Source organism: Panthera uncia, unplaced genomic scaffold, assembly GCF_023721935.1.
Source record: "Panthera uncia isolate 11264 unplaced genomic scaffold, Puncia_PCG_1.0 HiC_scaffold_713, whole genome shotgun sequence".
Classification (NCBI taxonomy): domain Eukaryota; kingdom Metazoa; phylum Chordata; class Mammalia; order Carnivora; family Felidae; genus Panthera; species Panthera uncia.
The window spans coordinates 16,252-29,999 of NW_026059884.1; the positions used below are offsets into that span (position 1 = coordinate 16,252).

A 13,748-nucleotide genomic window follows, 5' to 3' on the forward strand; every position below is an offset into this window, starting at 1 on the left:
GTAACTCCATTTGCTGTAACTCCCCAGGCCTCCTCCTCTGCCACCGCCCCTCCCTTCTCAGCAAGTCCCTTCAGCGCCAGCAACTGGGGTCACCCAGTCTGCCCCCACATTCCTACTCCCATGCTCCCATGCCACCTGCAGTCTTTCTTTCAGACTAGCCCTCAAGCCCCCCCCCCCTCCCCCCCATCTCCCTGCATCCGGGAGCATCCCGGACTTCCGTGGATGTGTCCTGGGGTCTTAGTCCCACAGCCCCCAATCTCTTCTGGGAGGGGGTCTTTTCAGCCAGTCTAAACTGCAAAGCTTCAGCTTCAAGGATCCCAGTGTGTGTGCTTCCATCCATTCCCCCAGACCCCTCCTTTCCCTCTGCCGACCCCCCCCCCCCCCCCCCCAGCCCTCCCCGCCCCCTGGTAAACACTCCATCTGCCCTGACTCACCCCCTCGGGCCCCTCCTGGCACGAAGCACTCCCCCCCTCGCCTCCCCTCCCACCACATCCGTCCCTCAGGGCTGGAGTCCAGTGTTTCCCCCACCCCCTTCCCCTGGCTGCCTTTGACCGCCAGTGATCCCTGGCAGCTGTGGGGAGGGCGGCCCTGGCCTCAGACTCGAGGTTGGTTGGCCTTGTGCCCCCACAACCACGTGTCAGCTTGGGGGTGGCGGGGGGACGGTTGTGAAAGGGATGCACAGACATGACCCTGGCAGGATTGCGACAACCCCCTGGCCGGCTCAGTGCCTCCAGTCCCTGTCAGCCCCCCAGCTGTCTCCCCAGACATCTGCTTCCCCTGTGAGCCTAGCATTCTCCAGACATCCACCCAAGGGTCTGCTTCCCTTCCTTCCCCATCCCACCGGAACAGAACACCAGCTTTGCTTTTCCAAGTCCCATCCTCAACCCAGCTCAGGGCCTTCCGTTTACAGATGGGGAAACCGAGGCACAGCCAAGCACATTCAATGGCTCAGCAAGGGGCTAAGGGGGGCGGCGGGGTGTTTCCTTGTCCCTCCCCTTTCCGGACTCCTGGGTGTCGCCCTGGATCTCTGTGGGGATCAGCCTCCGCCCCCACAGCACCCCCTGCCAGCCTCTGTTCCCCCAAACTTCTTTAGTCCCTGTGCTACCTCTAGACCTGACTGCTCTCTTCGTCCATGAGAATTCAAGATTCAGCTCTTCGAGGGGAAGAACATGGCTGATGCCAGCCCCCGCATTGACATCTGTGGTTCAGAGGGCTTGGCCCCAGCTCCAGGGCATACCGTGAATCAGCACGCTTGGCTGGGACTAGGTCCCCTGCCTCTGAGCCCACTGACCCCTCTCCTCCTCACCAAGCCTGGGGTGAGTCATCTGGGGGGGTGGGGAGGAGAGCCTGCCTCCCCAAGGGCGCTGGGGGCAGCTGGCAAAAGCCAGGAGCGAAGAGTGTGCACCAGCAGGCTGGGCCCGGGAGTTACCAAGCTCAAGTCCTGGCCTGTCCCCTGGGCTGGGAACCCTGCTCCCCTCGTCTGGGAATTGAGGGGGTGGGGAGAGAACGCCAGCAGCAGGGGCTCCAGGCTCCAGTCCTCACTGCTCTGAGTGTCCACTCCCACCTGCTCCCCACCGCGGACTCCAGGACTCTACCGGGCAGGGCAGACCCTCGTGAGGGTGGGCGGGATGGGCAGCTTCCTTCTCTCTCGAGCTGGGACCGGCACCCAGTAAGCTTGTTGAGATAGATGAGAAGTCAGCAGCGCAGCCGGGGGACAGAAGGGAGGCGGATGCGGGCAGGGGGCAGGCACACAGCTCAGATGAAGAGACCTGCTGACCCAGAGGGAACGAGGGGCCCAAGTACGACAGAATGGTGGAGAGGACACACCCCAGATGGAGGGAGAAGGGAAACAAGAAACAGGCGGCAGGGGTGGGGGGTGGGAAGAAACTGGAGGAGGAAGAGATAAAAGATAGAGGTGGAGGAAAACAGGAAGCCAGAAGAATGAGGCTTCTCAGCCTGGACAGGCCAGGAGGCCAGGAGAGGGCAGGAGGCAGAATTAGGTGAAACCGGGGAGCAACAGGGGCGCCTGGGTGGCTCAGTAGGTTGAGCGTCTGACTCTTTGATTTCGGCTCAGGTCATGATCTCACCATGGTGAGATTGAGCCCCCCGTCGGGGTCTGCACTGTCAGCACGGAGCCAGCTCGGGATTGTCTCTTTCCCCCTCTCTCTCTCTCAAATAAATAAACTTAAAACAAAAAAAAAGTTAAGGGGTGCCTGCGGGGCACAGTGGATTAAGAGTCTGATTCTTGATCTTGGCTCAGGTCATTTCATGGTTTGTGAGTTCGAGCCCTGCGCTGGGTCTAGGGATTATTTAAAATCCTAGGGGCACCTGGGTGGCTCAGTCGGTTGAGCGTCCGACTTCGGCTCAGGTCATGATCTCTCGGTCCGTGAGTTCGAGCCCCCCCGTCGGGCTCTGTGCTGACAGCTCAGAGCCTGGAGCCTGTTTCAGATTCTGTGTCTCCCTCTCTCTCTGGCCCTCCCCCGTTCGTGCTCTGTCTCTGTCTCAAAAATAAATAAATGTTTAAAAAAAAAATCCTAGGGGCACCTGGGTGGCTCAGTCGGTTGAGCGTCTGACTTCGGCTCAGGTCATGATCTCGCATCGCAGTTCGTGGGTTCGAGCCCTGCGTGGGGCTCTGGGCTGACAGCTCAGAGCCCGTAGCCTGCTTTGGATTCTGTGTCTCCCTCTCTCTCTTTCTGCCCCTTCCCTGCTTGTGCGCGTGCTCTCTCTCTCTCAAAAATAAATAAACATTAAAAAAAAAGAAAGAAAGAAAGAAAAAGGAGATCGTGATAACAGTAAAGGCTCAATCATAATGGCAGTGGTCCCGGGGCCTTTGAGGTCACAACTCCAGGAAGCAGGTACTATGAAGCTTCGGAGCAAGCCAGGCTCGGAAAGGTGGCTTTTTTTCTTGCCCCTCCCCCCTTTGTCAGAGGGGACTGCAAGGTTTAACCCGGGGAAGGGGGGATCTGTTCCAGAACCATGTCTCAGAGACAGAAGGGAAAGAGAGGTACGGAAGAGACAGCGAGCGGGGCTGAGCAGAGACAGCGAAAAAGGGAGCCTCTGAAAGGGGCAGAAGGAAGCAAACACGGAGATGAGAAGAGACAAAGAAGCAGACACACGAGCAGAGGGGACAGGGCAGAGCGGCGTGGCCGGGGCGAGAAACGGAGGCGGGAGCCGGGAGAAATGACACACGGAGGTCGAGCGGCTGCTGTGGAGCTTGGTGAATCTTTATTAAGCTGGGGCCTTCCAGGAGGGCGGCAGGGACGGGGCCTCCTGTAGTCGGGGGGGGGGGGGGGGAGGGGGGGGGGGGCAGGAGTGGGGCCCTCACTGTTTCTCCGCGGGCGCCGTGGTGGGGCTGGTGCCCACGGCCGCCTGCAACTTCTCCACCAGCCCGGCCCACTGGCGCTGCATGTCTTGCACCAAGGGCTCGAACCAGCTCTTGAGGCGGGCCTGGAAGGCCTCGGCCTGCTGGCGCATCTGGTCGGCCTGCTCCTCCATCTTGAGCCGCATCTCCTCCACCTGCTCGCGCACCTCGTCCAGCCGCCCGCGCAGCTGCTGGCCCAAGGCCTCGGCCCGCTCCCGCAGCGGCTGCGCGGCCACGGCGGCCACGTTGGCGTTGCGCGCGCGCGCCTGCTCCACCAGCGGCCAGAAGCGCTCGCGGATGGAGCTGACGCTGCGCTCGGCGCCCTCGCGCACCCCGGCGCGGTACACGGCCAGGCGCTTGTGCAGGTCCTCGGCGTCGCGGAGCAGCCGCTTGCGCAGCTTGCGCAGGTGCGAGGCGAGGCGCCCCCGCAGCTCCTCGGCGCTCTGGCCCAGCATGGCCTGCACCTCGCTGCGGTACTGCGCCAGGCGGTTGCGCACGTCCTCCATGTCCGAGGCCAGCCGGGCCTGCGCCGCCTGCAGCTCCTTGGCCACGCGGGCCTGTGTCTCCGAGGCCATGGGGCCCAGCTGCTCCTCCAGCTCCTCCCTGTAGGCCTTCACCTCCTTCATGGTCTCCTCCATCAGCACCCTGGGGGCCGAGAGGGCGGGAGCGTGTGCGTGGGGAGGGAGGAAAACCGAGGTGGGGGGCGGGGGGGGGGCAAGATGGGGACAGAGACACACGGGAGCGGAGATGGAGAGGGAGGCGGTGCGAGAGACTGAGCTAGCCTGACGGAGGGGCGGCCAGAGGCGGGAGGAGCTGAGAAGGACAGAGCGCCAGGAGCCCCGAGAGGAAAGAGGAAGCAAGACGTGAGCAGAGACGCCGAAGGGTTGGCGACAGGGACACAAAGAGACCCGGACCGGGGTGGGGGGGAGGCTTGGGGGGTCCAGAAGGAACGGCCCACCAGGAGCGTCAGGGGCACTCACGTCAGTTCCTGGGTGACCTGGGTGTTGAGCACCTCCTCCTGCACCTGGTCAGACAGCGTCTGCACCCAGCGCAGGTAATCCCGGAAGCGGCCCAGGGCCTGCTCCCAGGGCTGGCTGGCCTGCCACGGGGCCTCCGGCTCCAGCTCCCGCTCCAGCTGCGGCTCCGGCTCCACATCGGCCCGACATCCTGCGCAGAGCAAGTTCACGGGCAGTCAGGCGGCTCTGCCCCCTCCAGGCACGCGGCACCCGGTACCCAGTAGGTGCTCCACGAACGCGGGGCTGCTTTACGGGGCACTGGGAGCCGGTGGAAGGATGCCCAGTGCGTTTGACCGGCTGGCAAGCGGCCCCTGCTCCACGCGGGGCCGTGTGGTGGTGATGGGGAATAAAACTAGTCACGGCTGACACTAATCTGGTGCTTGACAACAACGCATTAGGAGCAGTTAGAACTCCCATTTTAAGGACGGGGAAACCGGGGCCCAGAGAGAGTAAAACAGGTCCACAGAGCCAGTGGATGTGAGAGGCCTCCCCTCAAGGGGGAGACAGACCCGCAGAAGGAGGGACCCAGGGATGGAAGGAGGGCAAGGGGGGGGGGGTGCACGTGAGGATGGGAGGGGAAGGAGGCGGGGAACCCTGAGCAGGCCCCGCCCCCATACCTGCCAGGAGTGCGACCAGCAGTGCCGCCCACAGAACCTTCATCTTCCAGCCTGCGATTGGTCAGTACGGGTGAGCAATGTCAATCAGCAGCCAGTGGGGACCCCTCCCACCCAGAGCCCCGCCCCACCCGTTCCGGGCCTTCCAAGTCTCGCCGTCGCCCCGCCCCGTATCTGCATCAGCCTAATCCGACCACAAACATTTACCAAGCGGCCCCTCCATTGTCTATTTGGCTCCCTCATTGTCTCCTCCTATCTCCCCGTCCCCAGGTCGGCCTCTGCCGCCCAAATTCCATCCCTCTCTCCCGGGGTTCAAATTCCAGTCACCCTGCCCCGAGTTCCACCGAGCCCCAACTCTGGTTTGTAAGTTCCAACTTCGCATTCCTCGTCCTGCCTTCACATTCTAAGCCCCAACTTCACATCTAAACGTCATTTCCCACCTATTAGCTAATTTAATGCTCACTTGCAAGTCCTCCGATGAGCGCTCTAGCTACCTGACCGCCACCCCTGCCTCCCGCCCCGCCCTCACCCCCACCCCTGCTCCTCCAAGTAATGGAGATCTGAGGCGGCACCGAGTAGGTGCTCAACAGATGATAGTGACAATTCGTGGGCTCCTGATATGTCTCATCTGGGTCTTCCTACAGGTCCAGCTTCCCCCCCCCCCCCCCCCCCCCCTTCCAGCCAAGACGGAATGCCCCTGGGGCCCGCTCCTCCCCTCGATCCGTCCCCTGCTTCGGTCCTGACCCTGGCGTAGGACAGTCACCTAGCCCCCGCCCATCCCTCACAGAAGCCTTGAGCTGGTCCCTCAACTGTTTCTCACCGGCTCCTGGGAAACCTCCTCCTTTGCCTCCGCTGGGGCTGACTAGGACTCAGGGATCCCAGACTCGTCCAATTATAAGGCTCCCCCTGCCCCGCCCACTCCTCCAGGGCCAGGGCGGCTGGGCCAGCCCCCAGTCACGAGGTGGGCTGTCCCCCCCACCCCTTCACACAGCCGGCAGGGGGAAGGAGGTGGGGGTTGGAGGCTCTGTGACGCCCGGCCCCCGAGAAGCGAGGTGACATCTTACCCAGTAACTCAGGCACCCTCCTCCATTCTGGGGGGCTAGGCACGAAAGGGGAAAGAGCAGCATCTTCCCGGAGCACCCACCCCCTGTCCTTGTCTCTTTCTGCGGTTGAATGAATAACATTTGGGGAGGGGGCTCGGGCGGAAATCCTGGGTCAGGGAAAAGACTGGGGGCTTGGATTCCTGGGCTCTGAGGGGAGGGGGCTGGACAGAGATGGGATGAGAGGGGTGGGGCAGGGTAATCCATCTGCCTAAGGCCTAGGCTCTTAGAGGGGAAACCCGGGTTTTAATCTTAGCTCCTTCTTTGTGATCTGGGGCACAGATGGGCACTTCTCTGAGCCCCCTTCTCCATGTGCAGAATGAATATCCAGCCCTTCTCCCTGACGCGAACTTCGTAGATCCCAGGAGCGCCTACACCCGCTCTACTCGCTCCTGGAAGAATTTGTGCTGCCGGTTAGGACCGCAGACTCTGGAACTAAAAGGCCTGGGCTTCAACCCGCGCTCAGCTGCCAGCTGTCTGACCTTGGCCCAATGATCTAGCCTCTCTGAACATCCTACTTCTTGGTCCACAAAACCAGGGGAAATAGTTGCACCCACGCCGTCGTCTGTTGATGCAACAAGCCACGGCATGCATGAAATACGGAGAGTTCCTGGTACACAGCAGGGCTCGTCGCGGTGACCCACAGCGAGCTCGGTCACCTTCCCAGCAGCCTGTTCTTGAATCCTGTTTCACAGAGAACCCCAAGCTGAGTGGACGTGGATGAAGCCACAGGGTAAAGGGGCTGGGTTTCCCTCCCGGTCCCTGGAGAGTGTGTGGAACACGGGGTTCTAGGAGGTCGGGGGAGGCCAAAAGCCTGGTCCCAGGAAGGTGACCCCAGTGCCAGCCGGGCCCAGGCCTGTTTGCTTTGGCCTCAGAAGGCGCCGGCAGGGAACTAGTGGGTGGCTTCTCTGGGTAACGAGGGGTCATCTCTGCTCAACCGTCTCCCTCCCCAAAGCCCGTGTGTGGTGTGGCGGGTTTCAGTTCCCGTCTGGAGAGGTGTGGGGTGGGAGTTTACTGGAGACCTGGGTAATTAAACGGACACCTCACCTCCTCCCCACCTATGCTGGAGACGACTCTGCCCAGGCCAGAGCCAGACTCCGGCCTCTCTCCAGAGGCCCAGAAGCCCTTCATCCCCTCAGGCACAGCTGATTGCTTCTCAAGTCTCTCGAGGTGCTGGAATCCTGGCGTGGCTTCTGAAAGCGCTGACCTTCCGACCATCCTCTGCCCCTTTTGGAAGCCGAAGGGCCCGCGGAGTCCCAGCTTGTGCCCCAATCCCTGCACGGACACATCGTCCCTGTGGCTTCAGCTGGCAGGCATGGTCTTCTGTGGCCACTCTAGCCAGGCCAAGCCGGGGTGAGTGACCACAAGAGCGAGCCCTCCCGGGGAGGGAAGGCCTGTGATGTGCCGGCAGAAGTCACACAAGTCACGGGGAGGATGTGTGATCTCAGGCCAGGCGGGGGCTCCCTCGCCGTCCGCTGGCTTCCAGCCTCCACGGCGCCCCCTGCTGGCCACTGTAAGGTCCGTCTGGGCGGACTGGGCAAGAGGGGCTACACGGAGGAAAACAGAGGCCTCCTATTCCACTTTTTTTCATGTATATTTTTTGTTGGCTTTTTTTTTTTTTTTTCTGTAAAATGTCCCGGTTCTTCCATAACTTATAAACATGATTTATACTGAGGGATGGGTGGGGAAGTGGGCGGGGGCAGACTGACAGGGGATGGGGAAGCTCCTCTTCTCGCTGCCCCCTCAGGGCCGGGCCCAGGGCCCTTTGGGGGACTGGGACGCCCCAACACCTCCCTGAGGTTGTCTGGCCACCTCTGCCCCTGGTGCTCAGAATCTGGCGTGCCCCTCGATTCTGGAATCCCTCCTGGGACTCCAGGCCCATGGGCACCCTGCCTCTGGTGCTCCGAATCCTGAAGCGCCCGTGGTTCTAGAATCTCCCCTCAGCTGCTGGGGTGATGGGTCCCCTCCTTTCCGCTGCCCCCCTGGCCCCCGAGGAGGGAGGGAAGGGAGGGGTAGGAGGGCTCAGGTCTCCCCTCCATGGCAGGGGGAGGGGGAGGTGGGATCTGAAGGAGGAAGGGTGGAAGGCGGGGGGGCCAGCAGGGGCTCAGCCGATGGTGAGGCCAAAGCCGCACTGGAACTTGTTCTTTCGGTGATTCAGGAAGGCCCCGAGGGCCAACGTCAGGGGCAGGGGCGGGAGCTTCTTCTCCAGCGTGGCGCCCACAATCCAGTTGCTGTCCATGGAGCCTGCAGGTAGACGGCTGGGTTGAGAGCCAACTTCCCATCCTGTCCCCAAAGAGTCGCGCTCCAGGCCACCTCAGATACCACCAGCCGGACTGCCGGCTTCTAGATCTCTGCCCACACTGTTCCCACCACCCGGAGACCTCTTCTCGAACCCCAAGTTCTCCAAGCCCAGGAACAACTGGCTTAGTCGTCCTGTCCCACGCTCCCCCCGCCACTCCGGGCAGCCCTCTGCCCCACCCCCAACCGTGAGCCTTGGGAGGACGGTGCCCGGCCACCGCTCTGTCCCCAGCACCCTGGCACAAAGGCTGGCCTCAGAGCAGGTGCTCACATCTGCTGAACGAGAGACTGAGCCCTACGCGTGTGCAAGCGCGTGGGGCCATCCCCACACCGTGCGAAGGGCCAGTCGCTCATCTCACAGGAGCGGAGGGCAGCGCAGTGGGAACGCAAGCCCGGCCTGGGAGAGCAGGCTGACTGCAGAGAGAGGGGTCAAGGGGCAGGCACAGAAGGTAGGCTTCAGAGGCAAATAAACCCCTGGGCCTCGGAAAAGCCCTGCCCGGGGCTGAAGGAAGCGGCTTTGCGGGGTGGTCTTCACATCCCGCCAACCTGAGAACCACTGAGATCCGAGGGGAAAGACTTAAGACTTAGCGTCAGGACCAGAGTCAGCCCGGGAGGAGGCTCTGGACGGGGCTGTGACCGTGCACCTGAGGGAACCTGTCCCCACTCACGTCAGAGGAGCGGGGTGGCCCCGATGCACTCCGAGTCGCCTCCCGCTTGTGAGAAAACAGAAGAGGACCAGGAGTGCCAAGCTCAGGTCTCCACCAGCTTAACAAGAGTCTCCAGGGAATTTGGAGGCCCCCTCCCCTGCCCCCTCCCCAAAGTGCCAGCACGCTGCCCTCCACCAACTCTTTTGGCCTACACACCCGCCCCGGGCCCAGTCACCTGTCACCTGTTTTCCAAGTATGGAAACTGAGGCCTGTACCTTTGAAGAGGAGGTTGGCCTTGGGCAGGTCCAGCTGGTACCCGAAGGAGACACTGGTGTCCTGCATCCTTGTGCTGGCCTCGAACTCCACACCCACCTGCAGCTGGAGGGGCCAGGGCAACACGCAGACAGTCAGCCTCCCGGGACGGACTCCCGGGCACGCGGGCCCCTGGCAGCCCGCACCTGCAAAGTGCGCCCTCGCAGCCGGTCCCTGGACCAGCTCACCTGGTCGCTGGCTTTGTGGTAGTACGTCGCGTGCATGCCCGCCTGGCCCAACGTCACTGTCGCCAACCAGTTGTTCACTGTAAGACAGCAGGGTGGAGGGTGGGGCGGACCACCAAGGGGGCTTGGAAGGCAGGCCCGTCTCCTCTCTCCTCCCTCAGACCCGGGCCCCTGGCCCCCGGCCCTGACCCCTGCCCTCGGGCCCCAGGCTCACGTGTGTATTTCCCAGCTAGAGACATGACCGTGCCTTCCTCCCCGGGCCGCCGGTGGTAGACCAGCTCTCCACCCAGGGCCAGACACGGCGTGATGCTCTGCAGGTAGTGGGCCACGAGGATACCTGCGGGTGAGATGGGGGAGGGGTCACCTGGGCTTGGTGGTCAGCTTCCGCCCAGCCAAGGTGCCAGGCCGGACTCCCACCCCAGGGAGCTTTCCAGGTTCGCCCCTGCTGGAGGCGCAGGGCCTTCCCTCAGGCCTCCCGCGCCCCGTGGGACCTCATCAGGTCTGTACCTCCCCACGAGGCTGGCGTTCACCTGCCACTCTATTTACAGAGGAGACCACAGAGGCTAAGGAAGTAAGTCACTGATCCGTGGTCACAAGGTATGTGAGGGGCAGAATCTGGGCTCCTCTACCTCCCAGGCCTGCGTCCTGAACCACTATGCTGCTGGGAGAGGCAGGAGGGTAGGGCTGGTAAGAGCACACCTCTGGGGGCCAGACAGCCTGGGTTCAAATCCCAGCCCCACCACCTGCTGGCAGAGTTAATGGCGGGCCACTGGCGTCACCTCTCTGTGAATGGGACTGTCTCTCGAGGTTATGCTGTGGCCTAGAGGAGCGAATGAGGCGCAGGGTATCGTGACCCGCGCTTGGTGATTGCTGGGACTGGCCACGGTGAGCTTTACGACTGGTTTCCTCTGCTCCCTGGCTGTAGGGACAGCCCTGAGACCCCTATTGAGCGCTGGCCAGCAGGCGACCGCCCCCTGGTGGGCGGAAATTCTCGGAGTCGGAGGACTGGAGCCTGGGAGAGTAGACAGCGCAAACCAGGTAAACAGAAGAAGCAGGGGGAGGGCCGCTGACGTAGCAAACAGGGCCCGTACACGGACTACACGGACACAGTCGGAGTCGGAGACATGGAAACGGGGTCAGAAAGGGAGGGAGGGAGAGGGAACGGAAGATTCCCTGGGGGGAGAGAATGAGCAGACACAGACAGGCTGAGAGGGTGGCCCAGTGAGGAAGAGGACGGAGAAAAGGGGAAGGCCGGACGCAGAAGGACACGGGGAGAGCGGAGAGCAGAGTGAGGGGCAGGAGGCACGGAGAGGCTTCCCAGACCAAGAAAACCACTGGGTCTAGGGAGGCTGACGGTTCATGGCCACGGCTCTGGGGCTGTGTCTTCTGGGGTCCAGGGTGGGCCGAGCTGGCCCCCTTATGGGCTTTTGCGAGCCTCAGTGAGCATTCCTTCCCCCCCAGAGTAGGAGACTTGGGGCACCCATCCAGCCAGGCTTGTCCCCCCATTCAAGGAGGAGCAAACTATGGCCCAGAGGGGAAAATAACAGTCTGTGGTCACAGAGAGATTGGCACTTAAACTCAAGGGTCTCTGGCCTCTCGGCTCTGGCACCTACTGAGACTCGGGGCTGGGGGACCCCCAACATCCCCTCGATCTCCCTGCCCGTCCCCTGCTCTGCTGGTCCCAGTCTCACCCTCTCCAAGCAACTTCATGGGCAGCACAGAGGGACCTTGTTCACGCACACACCTAAACCTGTTCTCTACCTTGCTCAGAATTTGCCATGGCTCCCCAGTGCCCAGGAGAGCAGGCTGCAGGGCCCTGCATGGCTGAGCCCCAGCTTCAAAATCGGGCCCCTTCCTCTTCCCGTGACACAGTCAGCTACGCCCCTCTAGCAAATGAACACGTAGAGCTCACTCTTTCCTCAGGACCACGCACACGCTGTCCTTCCTGCCCGTACTGCCCCTGACGAGTCTGGCCAACTACATACTCGCACCTAAGTGTTTCCTGGAGCAGGTTACTTCTCTCCAACACACTCCCTGATCAGAGTCACGGTCACCAGAGGACCGTGGCAGTCGCCCTGTCCTGGCCTCCCTGCTTTCACCTTGGCCCACGCCTGCAGTTGGCAGGTATACGCTGAGAACTATGGTCAGAACACGGTCTCCACTGCTCGTCTCACTCCAACGGATCCTGGCTGGTTTCCATACTTCGCCCCATTCTCCCTGCTCCCCAAGCACCTTCCCCGGGCCGCTTCGTCCCGGGGCTGCCCGGCTTGCAGATCTTCACCGGCTTCACCCCTTCCCCCATCTCGGTCTCCCAAACCCGGCCTGTGCCTCCCGCTTGCATCCAGACCCAGTTCCCCTAAGGCATCCGGGCGCCCTGAGGCAGGGGCTTCACCAAAATGAGCGGTTCTCAACCAGGGGCCAATCTGCAGTGCCTGGAGTGGCCGGGAAGGGCCTTGGGAGTCCAAAACCCCATGAGAAGGAAAGAAACTGAGTTAGACCTGTGAGCAAAGAGGTGGCCTTAGCCAATGGGCAGAGCCAGGCCAACCTGGGCAAAAGTCGGGTCTCCAGTTTTGCCTCCCCAACCTGCTGGGCAGGGAGCCAGGGACAGACGGGGCAGGAAGAAGGCTTGGGCTGACTCCCCCCGCCCCCGCCTTTCCCCTGCTTGCCTGGGACCCACGCACACCAGGAGTCCTCGGCGAAGTCCCCCACGGGGCAGGAAGGGCAGACACCCCAGAGCAGATGGGCAGGTAAGGGCAGCACCCGGAAGGAACGCAGTTCTCGGCCCCAGCCAGTCTGCTCCCCACACTCTGTGCTCCGTAGGCCTCAGAAGCAGTGCCCTCCTCACCCTCCTTTGACTAAACACCATTTTAGAGAAGCTGTTCCAGTCACTTTAGGTGAAACGGAGTGTGTATGTGTGTAGGGGGCAGTGGTAGTTACAAGCTTTCGTGGCAACCTGAACTTTTTCCGTGTTGAGTTTTTCCCAACAGTAATGAAGTCACTGTGTGATTATTTGTTTTAAAAGCAAATGTCGGGGTGCCCGGGTGGCTCAGTCGGTTAAGCATCTGACTTCGGCTCAGGTCATGACCTTAGTTTGTGAGTTCGAGCCCCACGTCAGGCTCTGCGCTGACAGCTCAGAGCCTGGAGCCTGCCTCGGATTCTGTGTCCCCAGCCCCTCTCTGCCCCTCCCCTGCTTGTGCTCTCTCAAAAATAAACATAAAAAAAAAAAAAATCAAAAGCAGATGTCTCCTGCACTGGGCTGGGAGCCCTGTGAAGGCGGGAAGGGGCCGTCTCAGGCACTGCTGGGTCCCGGCACCACCCTGCCTGGGGCCGGGCACATGCAGGGTTCTCAGGAGAAGGCAAAGGCTCTAGAGAACGAGTTGAGGCCACGCAGAGGGAACCAAGAAAGAACACGGGCCCTTGAGGCAGGCCACGATTCACATTCCAGCTTCTCTGTGGGATCCCTGGGCCTCACTTCCCCCACCTGTGACATGGGGGCCGTGAAAACAGGGACAGCCCCTGCCGGTGGAGGGACAATGTGGAGACCCCACACAGGGAGAAGCCTCGCTGCGCAGCTGGCCCCACACTCAGGGCTGAAGACGGGCTCCCCCGCCCCAAATCCTTCACCGAGACGCGGTCGCTGTTTCTGTGCCCTTGTGACAGGGGAGGCTCCATGCGGTTGGAGCCACCAGGGGCCTGAGGCCGAGCTGTCCGTGGAAAGTTACTCGCGTGCTCAGCGCTCATCTGGGCCAGCAGTGTTCGTGTCTCAGGGACACGAACCCCTGGGAAAAGGGAAAGACCCCTGGGAGAACTCAGGGGCGGACGGGTCACTGCTGGCCTTGGGCTCCGGGGCAGAGGGACCCGGATGGAGGCCAGTGTTGGGAGGCACGGGGGGACCATCCAGTGAGCGTGTGCGAGGGCGGGGGCGGGGGGGGGGGGGGGTACTGGGTGCCAGAGACACACAGCATGGATTCACGAGTCTGACCCGCTGTGCGTCCTGGGGAAAGCGCTTGCCCTCTCTGGGGCTCGGGACGATGAGCAAGCTGGCAGCGCCCACCTGGCTCTCAGGGACTCAGCGAATGGCGGCAGGACGGACACACGTGCAGGAACCCGCCCCCCCCCATCCTGCCAGGTGTTCAAACCCGGACCTACAGAGTCACGCCCTCACCCAGCTCCCACCCCCAACCCCCCGGCCAACCCCAGGGGCTCCGCTCTCAC

General features: G+C 62.2%; 2 protein-coding genes across 2 annotated transcripts; both read right to left on the minus strand.

Annotated features, from left to right (window-relative positions):
- Positions 1–3,313: 3,313 nt before the first annotated feature.
- APOE (apolipoprotein E) lies at positions 3,314–5,910 on the minus strand. The gene is made up of 4 exons (XM_049624369.1): positions 5,812–5,910; positions 4,995–5,045; positions 4,342–4,528; positions 3,314–4,006 (listed from the first exon to the last, which is right to left on the minus strand). Exons 2-4 carry the CDS (start codon positions 5,035–5,037, stop codon positions 3,322–3,324), a joined length of 915 nt encoding a protein of 304 aa, XP_049480326.1. The 5' UTR covers positions 5,038–5,045; positions 5,812–5,910; the 3' UTR covers positions 3,314–3,321.
- A 1,958-nt stretch (positions 5,911–7,868) lies between these two features.
- Positions 7,869–10,060, minus strand: LOC125918369 (mitochondrial import receptor subunit TOM40 homolog). The gene is made up of 4 exons (XM_049624370.1): positions 9,748–10,060; positions 9,537–9,613; positions 9,312–9,414; positions 7,869–8,335 (listed from the first exon to the last, which is right to left on the minus strand). The coding sequence occupies exons 1-4, from the start codon at positions 9,770–9,772 to the stop codon at positions 8,196–8,198; spliced, it is 345 nt and encodes a 114-aa protein (XP_049480327.1). The 5' UTR covers positions 9,773–10,060; the 3' UTR covers positions 7,869–8,195.
- Between the last annotated feature and the right edge of the window lie 3,688 nt (positions 10,061–13,748).

Excerpts from the sequence above, each read along its gene's own strand:
- LOC125918369 (XM_049624370.1), bottom strand. The coding sequence starts at position 9,772 with ATGTCTCTAGCTGGGAAATACACAC. Across the intron at positions 9,415-9,536 it reads ACCACAAAGCCAGCGACCAG|CTGCAGGTGGGTGTGGAGTT; the intron begins GTGAGCTGGTCC and ends TGGCCCCTCCAG. Across the intron at positions 8,336-9,311 it reads GGCCAACCTCCTCTTCAAAG|GCTCCATGGACAGCAACTGG; the intron begins GTACAGGCCTCA and ends GTCTACCTGCAG.
- APOE (XM_049624369.1), bottom strand. The coding sequence starts at position 5,037 with ATGAAGGTTCTGTGGGCGGCACTGCTGGTCGCACTCCTGGCAG. Across the intron at positions 4,529-4,994 it reads GCTGGTCGCACTCCTGGCAG|GATGTCGGGCCGATGTGGAG; the intron begins GTATGGGGGCGG and ends TGCTCTGCGCAG. Across the intron at positions 4,007-4,341 it reads CAGGTCACCCAGGAACTGAC|GGTGCTGATGGAGGAGACCA; the intron begins GTGAGTGCCCCT and ends CTCGGCCCCCAG.